Source organism: Pituophis catenifer, unplaced genomic scaffold, assembly GCF_029215685.1.
Source record: "Pituophis catenifer annectens isolate HBS135680 unplaced genomic scaffold, rPitCat1.0.hap2 SCAF_1, whole genome shotgun sequence".
In the NCBI taxonomy this organism is placed as follows: domain Eukaryota; kingdom Metazoa; phylum Chordata; class Lepidosauria; order Squamata; family Colubridae; genus Pituophis; species Pituophis catenifer.
The window spans coordinates 309341500-309354611 of record NW_027256881.1 but is presented as its reverse complement, the minus strand read 5'-3'; the positions used below and the strand labels follow the sequence as shown (position 1 = coordinate 309354611).

At 35.7% G+C, this 13112-nt stretch overlaps 1 protein-coding gene across 2 annotated transcripts in view; it reads right to left on the bottom strand.

Moving 5' to 3' along the window:
* Positions 1–2712: 2712 nt before the first annotated feature.
* Positions 2713–13112, bottom strand: part of AK7 (adenylate kinase 7) — a 33463-nt gene continuing 23063 nt past the window's right edge. For both annotated transcript variants that reach the window (XM_070931545.1, XM_070931546.1), the window contains 4 exons: positions 12131–12328; positions 9899–10119; positions 4486–4644; positions 2713–2751 (listed from right to left, as the gene is read on the bottom strand). In XM_070931545.1, coding sequence (XP_070787646.1) covers positions 2713–2751; positions 4486–4644; positions 9899–10119; positions 12131–12328 — 617 coding nt within the window. The remainder of the gene's footprint in view (positions 2752–4485; positions 4645–9898; positions 10120–12130; positions 12329–13112) is intronic.

The following is a 13112-nucleotide window of genomic DNA, read 5'->3' as shown; positions in this document are numbered from 1 at the left end:
TGTGTTATAGTGGATTTCCTCCTTTGTTTGGATTTCAATCCAATCAGTGTTGGTAGGAGGAGAGATCAAATTCTACCTTGAGAGAGAGACTACTATCTTGGCACTCCTATTTAACATCTAAATGAAGCAGCTAACAAAGTCATTTGTTCATGTGGGTGTGGTATTATCAGTATCTCCACCCAGGATCAAGTGATGAAGCACCTGGAAGCTGTTAGGGTCAGGATGGGGGGAAATGGACTCTGGCTCAAAACATTGGCTAGACTGATTGGCTGTGGATATTGATCCTCCTTCCTGACACCAGAGATTTCCCACATTTAATTTTGGCTGGGGGGTACATTTTGCCAGTGAGAGTGTGCCATTTGGGAGTCCTCCTGGACTCATGCTTCTGCCCGATGAGTAGATGGCAGCCATGGCTGGAGGGGTCTTTGTACAGGTTTGCCTTGTGCACCAATTGCAACCATTCTTGGACTACGATCCTAGCAACTCGTGTCATAGTCATAATAAGCTAATAAAGTGATTACATTTGGATTACTTTTAAGACATTCTGCATGGGACTGCCCTTGAAGTGTATTCGGTAGCTGCAGCTGGTCTAAAATGCTTGGCATGAGCAGTTTTTGGTTTTTCTCAATACACAGCTTCTCAATGGCACTTTGTCAATCAGTGTTAAAGGCAATGCAAAGCTAAAGGCATTTCTCCATTAGTGACTAAGAATACATAACCAAGTAATGTAATGCTTCCATCTCCGTAACTTCAAGTTTAAATAGGGTTATGTTAATAATTGAAACTAAGAGCCCTTTTGTCACCTGGGTTAATTTCTCCACATACAGTAATGGTTACCATTCTTAAGACCATCATGAAAGAAATGCATGCTTTATGTCTTCAACCAGGTCCTGAGAGTCATTTTTATCCATTTGAATCAAACAGATATTTACTAAAGTATTCCTTTCGCTAGAGGAACAGGAATCACATGAATCCTAAGATGACAGATAGGGTTAAGACAGTGAAATCTAACTTTACAGTTTCCTCTTGGATATGTCATTAGGATTGAGGCCTGGTGTTGTCAAGATGCAGCAACATTTCCTTCCTTCAGATGTTTCAAAGTAGCACTTTGGATGATAGTTTTGCCAGATTTAGATCATGTGAATAAATATTATCTGCACCCCAACAAACATGTACAGGCAATTAATGACAATAATTAGGATTGAAATTTCATCACCAAGCAATGCGTGATGTGGTCACAATGTCATCTGACCACATCACTTAATGACAATCCTAGCATGCCCCATTGCCATCATAAAGTGAGTCCTAGGCTGTTTGTACCTAGCCAGCAGGCAGGGAAGGCACAACACAAGTGTAGTACTGCCCCGAATGGTGCTGTTAGGCAGGGGAAAGGTGCAAGCAGCTCAACAGAGTAACTTGTGACCTCTCTCTGTTTCCCCATTATCTTTGCTTGTGGGAAGCTTGCAGAAGGTAGGGAATGGTGATCACATGACTGCAGGATGTTGCGACTGCTGTAAGTGTAAGCTGGTTGCCAAGAGTCCAGATTGTGATCATGTAACCGTGGGAACTTTGAACATTAATTTTAAGTGTCCTTTTATAGCGCCATTGTAGCTTCAAATAGTTGCTAAATGAATGGTCAGTAAGCGAGAGCTGCCTATAAACATTTCCTGCCAAAACTTAAATTTTGACAATAGAGGGCTGGCAATACTGAAAAATATTAATACGATCCATACATTCCTGTGAAAAGCCAAGCTTGACAGCAATTTTCTTTGACTTTATCAATTGTCCTTAATCAGTTCAGCAACCTTCCTCATGTAAAAGTCCTCAGTTGCTGTGATAGGTTGTCCACTTTGTTTTTGATATTAGAAATCAACTTTTCTTGGTTCATTGTTTCACATTTTTTTGCCCAGCTACTCAGTACTTACATCAACACAGTTATCACCAAAACACCCTGTATTTGGTGGTGAATTTCACAAGGGGCGTAGGGGAACATTCCATTAGCAATCAAAAATTCAATCATTGAAACACACTTAGTAGCTTTCATTTCACAAGCAATAACAATATACATTTTGTTCACAGAAACTTCCCAACAATTGAAGTGAAAGAATAGATCCTAAAGGAGATGTGAAAGCTTCTAGCATGCCAGTCAATTGTTGGTCACTTGTACCATTGGAAGTATTGTTTTTCATTCAGTCCTCATAGTGTCACCCAGCTATCAGAGGTGATGCAGTGCATGATCTCATTATTGCTTTACATTACCTCAAGGATACTTTATTGATGCTATGTCATGGAAGAAATTCCTTAAAGCTATAATTCTATTCTGCCACTATAACTGAATTAATTGCAGAGAAAGAACTTTGAAGAAACTTCCATATGGCTGCATTGTAAAAGGACTTTTGGTACAACTGAACAAGTACCAATATTCTTCTTTTCCTTTACTTCATAGCTTAAGTACATGTTGTCATAAATAGTTACTTTTCCAAGAACAATAATTCTGAAGCTTTTTCTTTAAATGTTTTAAAGGAACTTCCTGCAATTTATCAGATATTCTATAAATTATCATTCATTTTAGATAAATGTACATATCCTCAAACTTAATTTCTTATTTTTTTTATTAAAAAAAAATTAGTGAATGTATATTTTAAAGAGTATTACACAACAATCATTAACATTAAATTTAATGAGGCATAACAAGGCAACTGTTTAGACTTCTTAGTCAAATTCCGGATTATTCTTGAAGAGATATTCTGCCTGTTGATTAAAAAAAATCCATGTAAAAAGATACGTTCAGTTTCTATAGGTTAAAGATAGCACTGCATTTTCTAAAATTAATGAAAGTGGACTGAATTATTGTTAGATAACTCTGGTATTGGTGAAGGATTAGCTAGTATCTTGAACCAAAGCTATAATAGCAACATCTGCTTGGTATTCACAGTACAATTCCTGCTATAGGCAATCCCATTATGAAAATGTGCCTCAGATGTGGAAGTGAATGTACAGTATATCTGGAATCCAAATCAAGGAAGAATGTAATCAACAGAGACAGACAGCATATTGGAAAATTGTTGAGCTCAGGTTCCATTAATCAGATGAAAACTTGCATAAGCCAAATCACCCACCATATTGAGATGACCTATTAATTAAAATCAAAGTCCAAACCAAAGCTACCTCTATAAAATTATACCAAGGAGGATCTATCTCAAAACAAGATAACCTGTGTTATAACCCTGAAAGATAAGGTCTATTGTTTTGCAAATTAATGTTTCAGATAAAATTTCTGAAAAGTTTGTAAAGTGTATGACAGCTGAATAAGCTTGTTCCCCTTCCCTTCTCATTCTATGTTAATCACCTAATAAACTAAATTAGACTAAATATTTTGTCTCAGCCCCCTTTTTTATTTTTATTTTTTTACTGATAATGGGCCCAGTCTGTATTACAATGTGTCATTTTCTTATATATGCTAATGTCTGCTTATTTGGTGTCCCCAAATAGAAATCTTATCCATATGTATCTGGAAGTAAACAATCCTTTACATAGGGGAATGTAATTTTAAATCGATAGGATTGCACTGTCCATGGTAGAAGGCAGTTACAAATTGAAGTGTATAGTAAAACCTGGGAGGAAAATACTGTATTTTGCTACAAGAGAAACAATATTCTATGCATACCAATAAGACTGACTCTAGAGCTAAAATCAACCAAAAGTCTCTCTTTAGGACTGTAAAAAATGCTAATGACTATCCCTGATGGTTAGAAAACAATTTATAGGGCTGTGATGGGGAACCTTTGGCACGCGTGCCAGAAGTGGGATGCAGAGCCATCTCTCCGGGCATGCCAGCCATCGCCCATTGCTCTTCCGGGTTCTGGGGCGCACATGCGTGCCAGCCAGCTGGTCTTCGCGCATACAGGAGTGCCAGAAACCGGAAGCTCAGCTTCCTGGCAAGCGCATGTGCACGGGGGAACTGCTCTTTCAGTTTTTGGCACTCCCTCCCCCCCCCCCCCGGCGTGCATGCTCCCATTTTGGCACTTGGTTATAGGGTAACAGTAGATGTATTTAGCATGATGAATAGAAATAAGAGGCCAAATTAGAAAATCTTATGGGGTATTGTTGACTTAGATGTACAACATGTTTTTTTGTTTTTCTACACTGGATAAAATACAATTTCAAAAAGCAAGCCTTTTTTGAAAGAATTGTGCTAAGGGGGACTGTAGATTGTATAGAGTAATTGATAGATGTATTGTAGGCTTCTTATAAAGTTATAGTAATACTTGCCAGTATTGCTCAAACCAGAAGATCTACAAATAAGTTGTAAAAGAAATGACTAAGGTTTACAAATAAGTAATAAAAGGACACTATTTTTGTCTGCTACATAGGAAGATGGATGGATGGATGGATGGATGGATGGATGGATGGATGGATGGATGGATAGATAGATAGATAGATAGATAGATAGATAGATAGATAGATAGATAGATAATCCCTTACCAGAAAGTCAACTGGGTCATCTGGCCTAACCATGCAACATTGATTTAACCCCTGCATAAGTGTTGGCATCACATGCTTCATTAAGTAGTTTCTCAGTGGAATTGACTGGGCTTCCAGAAGTTCTTGTTCTTGCCGCTTCACTTCTTCTAAACGCTTATTCTAAACATAGACAAATATATTAAATTGCATATAGACATAACAGTCTAGAGCAATAATATTAAAAAACTGATTTTTTAAAACTTCCTTTCAGATCATACACCTAACTTTAGTCTCTTGAATTCTACATCCACTCATTATTAAAATGTAGCAAAGTTTGTATAGCCTACAGTACATATCATGCATACGCTCAAGAGAAAATGTCTACTGTGATGTTTCCTGTACTTATCTTTCTATATAAATCATATCTAAACCAGCTGGGCATGTTTCAGATATACATGCATGTATACTCTGCAGACTTTTAAAGCAACGGAAGTGATGCCAATCATGATTATGATATCAGGTGACAACAAAAAAAATGCATGTAATTGCCCAGTGTAAATTTATTTCCAAAAAAACTCAGAGGACATCATATATCAGGCCTTTCTCACTAGGAAGGAAAATGCTTCAAGAATTTATTTCTTCAGATACAAAGACTCAACAAAAAGATCAAATGTAACAAAAGAGTAAAGACATTATGAAAAGTACATAGCAATAGTTATGTTCAATATCAGATCCACACTATTTATTCTACTATGAAAGCTGAAATCATCCAAAGGGCTAGAAGCAATTCTCTTTTATGCAGAAGTTTCCATTCATTTGCTTTTTTTAATGATTTGATTTAGTATTTTATTAATTTTTGAATGTATGAAGACTTCACATCACAAATTTTAGCACAAGAAATTTATTATATTTATGGAGGTGATTTGTCCAAAGTTCAGTATATCTACAGTATGTTAATTAACAATAGCTGTAACTGCAACAGCTATTAGGGTATGAGTAAGCCATGTTCCTTTCCTAAATCTATCTATTGTTTCTTACCAGCGTGTCAATGTAACACAGATAATTTATCACTAAAACAGTATATTTCGTTTTGTTAATTCATTTGAGGCCGAGGTATGCTCAACATATTTGTAAATTATCGTCAACAAAATTCACAATGTTTTGTCAAAATGTAGCCCAAATGATAACATCATGATGCATGCAGAAAAGTGCCAAAAGTTGTATGCCAGTAAGATAATGATGATGCAGGGCTGCTTTCATCATAGCCTCTCCTGCAAATGCAAGTCATAAAAGTTACAAAATGCCTGTAAGTCTCTGATGACTTCACAGTAAGGTAAGGAACGCACTCTAGTGACTCATACTATTAATACCATAGAACAGGGGTGCCAAACTTGCAGCATCACATGAGGTATTGGGACTTTTCCCCCCTTCGCTAAACTGGCCATGGCCATGGCCAACGCGTGATACATCCAGCCTGGGGGCCGTAAGTTTGACAGTACTGCCATAGAAGGTTCTGAGGGAAGGAAATTTCCATATCCAAAAAATAACGATACAAAAAGCAAAATCACACCTCTTTTAAGCTTTCTGTTTTTGTCATGCTTGTAGACAAATGCTGGATTTCTCAACACTTTTTGTTACAAAAGCTTATTACCATTTCTACTCTCAGTTTCTACAGAATAGTTATCAGAATTTTTCTCAACAGGAACTGGAGGGCGGCTTGGTTATTGTTTGGTGTTAAGAGATATAGGAGGTAAATGGGATATAGGAGATGTAGGAAAGTGGAAGATGAAAAACTTCATGGAAGTAAACACTGACGTTTAGAGCATTAGGGGGAAATGTGGCACCTTCTCCCTCTTGGCTAAACTATGGGATCTTATACAAACTACTTTTATTTGCGGGTTCTTCAGGTAATATTAAAAAGTATTTATTTGTTGCTGAAGTAGACATTTCATTTGGTAGTTTATAATTAACCTGGTTATGAAGACTTAAAACCCATTCATATTATTCAGCCGCTTACTAACTACTACTTGTCTGGGATTACTATTCCCTCATGGAAATTGTTCTGATTCAGTTGACTGAAAACTCTTTTGTTTGGTGGGGAGGGGGATAGAAGCAAAGCAGGAATTGAAGACCTCTGTCTACTTTCTGTAATGTGTTACTATCCATCCTTTCCAAGCAGTCAGTCTACTCTCCCTCCCATAACCCTTAATTTTGACAGAACTAAAAGTCCTTTTTATTGAAGTTTCCCTTATAAAATTAGAGTCCTTTGATATTCTAGTATGTCTGAATTTCTACTGGTATTAGCTACTTGCTCTTACATTTCCTTGGTAAGTCACGAATCTTCCATTACTTATGCATGAAATGGATAACTCTTAGTAAAAGGTCCTTTTACTAAGTAATCAACACTCAGATCAGCATAGATTAACTCCAAGGTCAATTTCAGACTAACAATCAAGTAAGCAATACCCCAATCAAGAAACAGCCAAAGAGCCATTAGTAAACAGCCCAAACAAAGAACCCCTAAGACGGCCCCCACCCACACAGACAGACAAGATACCAGAATATAAACTGATAGCAAACAGCACTCCTTGTTAGCACTGATATTATCTAGTTAGGGCGGGTGTTGGCAAAATGCGTATCCCAAGCCGCATGCGGCTCTTTCGTCCCCTGCTGTGGGTCCCTGCTGGCTGGCTGGCCCCGCCCTCGCCCTCCCAGTCATTCCCAGGGAAGCGCAGCCAGGCCGGGCCAGTGTTTTGCGGCGGAGAAAAAATCGTGCATCTGGATGTCATAAAATCTATTGTGTCTAAATCACTATATCCCAATTTCCCTTTCTGTAGTGTCTTGAATCCCAAGAATATGTTTTTGTTACCTGTAAAATTATCACTACTTTGCTCTTTTCAACTGGTTCCTTCCCATTAATTAGGATCAGATTTAGTAGCATTCTAGCAGAAATAGGTAAGACTATGCAAGATGACATAAAATAAAGACTACAGCAAGATTTGCGCAGAGGGATAGAAATTATAATAGAAGGTAAAACTGATTGTCTATTCCTGTTTTCAAAAATTGTTTGCTGTCTCTGGTAATAGGACAACTAGGTAATGCAGATTTGTCAATTCTCTGAGGCAGATCAGACTAGGAAATCAAATTTATAGTAACAAAATCTTGCAAATTTGAATGCACTTCCCATCTCCCTCCCTTAATCTTCAAACTAGAACTAGGGAGAATCTTGTCTAAGATGTTTACTTAGGCTACACATCTGGTACAGACTTAATTTTCTTTTATCTTATCTGACCATTGTTTTGGTTGTGTCTCTTCCTGTTCTTCAAGGATATTACTCCTTCCTTTTACATCAGCCTTTGGAATAAGTTAAAAGTTGAATGAACTGAATTTTAAAGTACTGAAGGAATTTGCTGAAGGTCAGGTTAAATATTTATATATTAATTTCTCAATTTTGGAGAACAAGCAAACTGTTGAATGACTTGAGGGCAAATGTCCTGTTTTCAAAACGTCTGGAAGATAACATCAATATGTGAGTATTACATCGATATGGGAGAAGATTCTAGAGATTTTCAAATATTAAAAAAAAAAAGCAACGATTATCAGGGGCCAGCTTGGACTAGCAAAGGTATAGGTTCCCTCCCCCCCCCCATTGAATCTCCCTCTGTCTCTCTGTCTCTGTCTCTGTCTCTGTCTCTGTCTCTCTCTCTCTCTCTCTCTCTCTCTCTAGTGAGAATGCTCTAAATAGAAAATTTGATGCTATTTTGCTACTTTGATACTAACAAAAGAATTTTAAAAAGTACCCTATAACATCTTGATTAGCATGTGTGTGCTGGCATGATGGTTAAAAGGATAAAGCAGGTATTAAAACTATACACAAAGAACACTAATCACACAATTCCTCATTACATTGAAGTGAGGTTTCAAATGGGATGTCAAAAGATTCATTTCTTGGCCCAAAACTTTTCAATATTTGTGTTCATGAATTGCAGGAAGAGGTAACATGAGTCTTATCAGATTTGCAGATGAGATAATGCTAATATACTAGAAGACAAAAATAAAATTCAAAGAAATGGGCTGAAACATTAACATAAAACACTAAGCTAGTTGTATAAAAAAAAGAAGTCAGATGTAGATATATAGAACGGGTTATACTTGGCAGTAGTTTATGTGAAAAAGATTTAATCATTGCTGACTACAAACTGGATATAAGTCAGCAGTGTTATGTGGCTGGAAAAAATATTAATGCAACTTTAGGCTGCATTTACAGAAATTAATTTCCAAATCAAAGGAAGTGATAAGTCTATTGTATATTAGACCCACTTGAATATTGCATCCAATTTTGCCCCTCCCTAGAAGGCACATTTCCCAAGACAGTGGGAATAGTTCAGAGAAAATCAAGAAAGATTATCAGGGGACTGGAAATTAAGGCCTGTGAAGAGAGGCTCTGGAGATGTTAAGACTTTAGAAAAGAAGACCTAAAAGAATATCAAATAAGGAAACTAAGTCACATGAGGAGCATGGGTAACAAAAGATAACTTGGGACTGTATTTAACACATGTATTTAATGTCATAAAAAAGAAGATTTTTCTCCATCATCCCAGGAGACGTAAGTAAAACAATAAATTAAGTTCCATGAATAAAAATTTTGGTGAAGTTTCCTAACAGAAGAGTTCAAATCTACAGTCAAATCTATTGCCAGGAAATGCTGGATGCTTGTTCACTAAATGTGTGAAGTAGAGGTTGGACAACTGTCTGGGGTGCTTCAGGGTGAGTTCCTGCACTGAGAAGAGGGGCAAACTTAATGGTAATATCTAATTCTGTTTTATTTTTTTTACTGTGTTCAGTTCAGCTCTTATCACTGCTCCTAAGAATATTTATTAGAGTTTAGATACAAAATATCTAAGCCTCTTAGCAGCATTTCCTTCCAAACAAATTAAATAGAAAAATCGGGTGCAGGGAGCCCTCAACTTGCAACCACATTTGACACCAACATTTATGTTGCTAAGTGAGACATTGGATAAGTGAGCTTTGCCCGATTTTATGACACAATTGTTAAGTGAATAATTGCAGTTTTTAAGTTAGTAACATGATTGCTAAGTGAATCTGACTTTCCCATTGACTATGCTTGCCAGAAGTTGCAAAAGTTGATCACCATGACCCTGGGACACTGCAACTGTCATAAAGATGAATCAGTTGCCAAGCATCTGAATCTTGATCACGTGATCAGGGAGATGCTACAATGGTCATAAATGTTAAAAATGATCAAAAGTAACTTTTTTCAGTGTCGTTGTAACTTTGGTCACTAAATGAACTCTTGTAAATCAATGACTACCTGTATAGTGCTTCCTGAAAGAGAATTTTTTTCTCTTTCCTCCTCCTTTGGTGAGAAATCTGTAAATATGCTAAAATTTTCTTATATTTAGGATTAACTTACCCATTCTTCCCAGTTTGCTATTTTCTGGGCCCTTTCTTCCAACTCCTGTTTCTCCAAATCAGCCTTTTCTTGAGCTTCTCTAGCAAGGCGTTCTTCTGCTAGTTTCCGTTCAAATTCTTCCTTTTCTTCTTCTGTCATACCATAATTTCTAGGTTCACCAATGTTTTTGATTATTTCTTTTGCTATAACTCTGTTTTCCAGGCCCTCAAATTTTGAAACATCTTTCAAATGTAAAAAGACAAGATAGAAAAAAAAAGTGAGTTGCATAAAATTAGATTCAACGTTATTACCTTTTAATTGTTCTAAACAAGCCAGTTGCTTTCACTGTTAAAAATGCCTCCTTGCAAATTTAGCAAAAATTATGCCAAATGAATGGCACCAAAGCGATATTCAATATATATATATTTCTATTAATATAGGCAAATGTATAGTATTGTAATATTTGAGGGGACCATGTATTTTTGTATGATACAACTCAAATAATATATGTGTGGAACAAAAGTAATGACATTTGTCAAATGTACAAAACTGTTCATTCAAACAGTTTTAAAAAGTACACATGGAACATCTATTGCTTTATAACTTATGGATAACAGCAAGAAAATATAAAATTGTGGACATTCCACTATGATAGTTTTAAATCTAAGCAGTCATTTAATTTATTTGCTTGTCATATTTATATCACATCTTTCCTCCAAGAACTCTAGGCAACATATAGACTAATTCTTTCTCTAATTTTCTTCCATAATAACTACTGTATCTTGTAAGATAATGCAATAAACTGATTCTTGGATTACACAACAGTGTTTCTTCAAAGCATATGATAAATCCCCTATGCTTGAAAGATGAAATTCATCTTTTCCAAACAAAATCCTTAACCATGTTGAAAATCTTTTTTAACCAGCCATTTTGTAATTTTCTGGCTTACTGGTTTAAACAAAAGGACATCAGAGAAGAAGCATTTTGCCTGACTGAGCAAAGTCAGACAAGCTTCTCAAAACAGCATCCTTTTATATCTCCCTTATTCTATAAGACAGTATAGTGCTGAGGAGAAAAAGAAATAAGGAGAGGATCCTGCCTAACAGCATTCAAGCAGAAGGCACACACAATCTTTCTCCAACTATCCTCTCTTAACAATTGTGTTACTAACTTAACAACTGCAGTGATTCACTTAACAACTGTGGCAAGAAAGATTGTAAAATAGGGCAAAACTCATTTAACTACTGCCTTGCTTAGCAATGGAAATTTCGGGTTCAATTGTGGTCATAAGTCTAGGGCTACCTGTAGTAAAAGAAATAAGGATATCTATAACTTAAAATAATCAATTGCCATATATCTGAATAAAGTATTTAGCAGCATATAATTAGATCATTTAGAAAGACTATCTGAACTGTATCTGATTTTGTGAGAAGATTCTTCAAAGAGAGCTCTCACATTCACTTGAGAAGTGTGAATAGGTTCATGTGTGAGAAAAGGATATGTTGTGTGCAAAAATGTATGAATAGGCAGGGTATAAAGTAGATACCAATCTGGAGCCTATTCCCACTGTTACTTCATCTTTTGCTGGTCTCCCAATCATAACCAAAAACTTCTCATCATCAGTGTGGCCTTTCATATGAAAAAAGTCACCCAAATTTATCTCATTACTATTAATAACATATCATTTGATCTGATGCTAGTTTTATTTTTATAATTTAGTGATTATTGTTATGGTGAAACAGATGCTGTCTGGATTTTGTACAAGTGTTGGTTTCTTTAATTACCTCACAATGCAGCTGAGGTTACATATGCTGACTGTGGAGGGCAATAATCCCTTTTTATATTTTAATTCTCTTTTATGACTTCCTTTTCACATGTTGAGAAAATTGGCTTGGTATGAGAAATTGAGACCGGAAGGCATAATTAAAATAATTAAGCTATTTTCTTGTTTCCCTTCATTTACTGTTTTCAAGTTGGCTTAACAAAATTTAACATATAATACTATGCATGTTGTAATTTTAATCATTTGTTATCTATGGATAGTATGTGAAAATGATACAAAAGATCATAATACCGTGTTTCTCCAAAAATAAGACCCTGTCTTTTATTTTTTTGAACCCTGAAATAAGCACTTGGCCTTTTTGCCATGTGCTCTAAAGCCCGATTGGGCTTATTATCAGGGGATGTCTTATTTTGGGGGGAAACAGGGTAGTAGTTAAAATAAAATAGAATTAATTGTATTTTATATCATACCAATATATTGTGGATGTATTTCTATTTCATCAAAATAGTTGAGAACAGTTTCATCCTCAGTGTTTAAGTCCCTAAAAAGACTGAGGGATCTTAAGTATCGATCCTGGGCATAATGCGTTCCAGCAACAATGCTTTCGGGGAGATTCATGATTCGGTTTTTCAAGAATTCATCAGAAGCATTCAAAGAAACAACATAGTCTACAAAGTAAAAAACATTTCAGATATTAGAATGGTATTAGAATGACCTGCTTAGTTCATCTTTTGAATTACCTTTCTGGACACAATGATGAATCAGTACTATTGAGATTCTGTTTAAAACAATACATAAAGGGTATATAAAGATTACAAGGATGCTGAAATGTACATGGCTTACGTGGAGACAAAACTGGATTTGAAACTACCAAGCAGACATCCGACTTTACATAATTAAAGATATATTTACTATTATCTTTAATTCAAGGTATCTTACATATCCATGGACAAAATATCAATCTGAATAAATCATTTTTGAAAGACTGAATTCACATATTGTGCTGATTCAAGATATAATTTGCTTAGTCGTAGTTTGTTGCATAGCATTAATAGGATGACAGGGAATAATATTTCATCACTTAAATACTATAATTTACATATTTCAGGACACAATTATATAATGGGTGTATGATGACATCATTGTGTGTCTCTTACTTTGGCATCATTGCAGTTTATTACAGATGATGCTGTGTGTTTTGAAGAATCCAGAGTTATCTAGAATCACACATGATACTCTACAAAGCATGTTTTACAAACCATGCTGGCTAGATTCAAATATAACCAACCATTATATTTAATGCAGTAAGTGGTTTAGTCAAAACTCTTTGTGATTTATTTACCATTAGATAATCCACCTTTTTATTTATGTGAATATCAAGATATTTACTGCAGTTGAATTGTTAACTATAATTAATTACTTGTATTTTTGTAAATTACTGTTGTATTTACT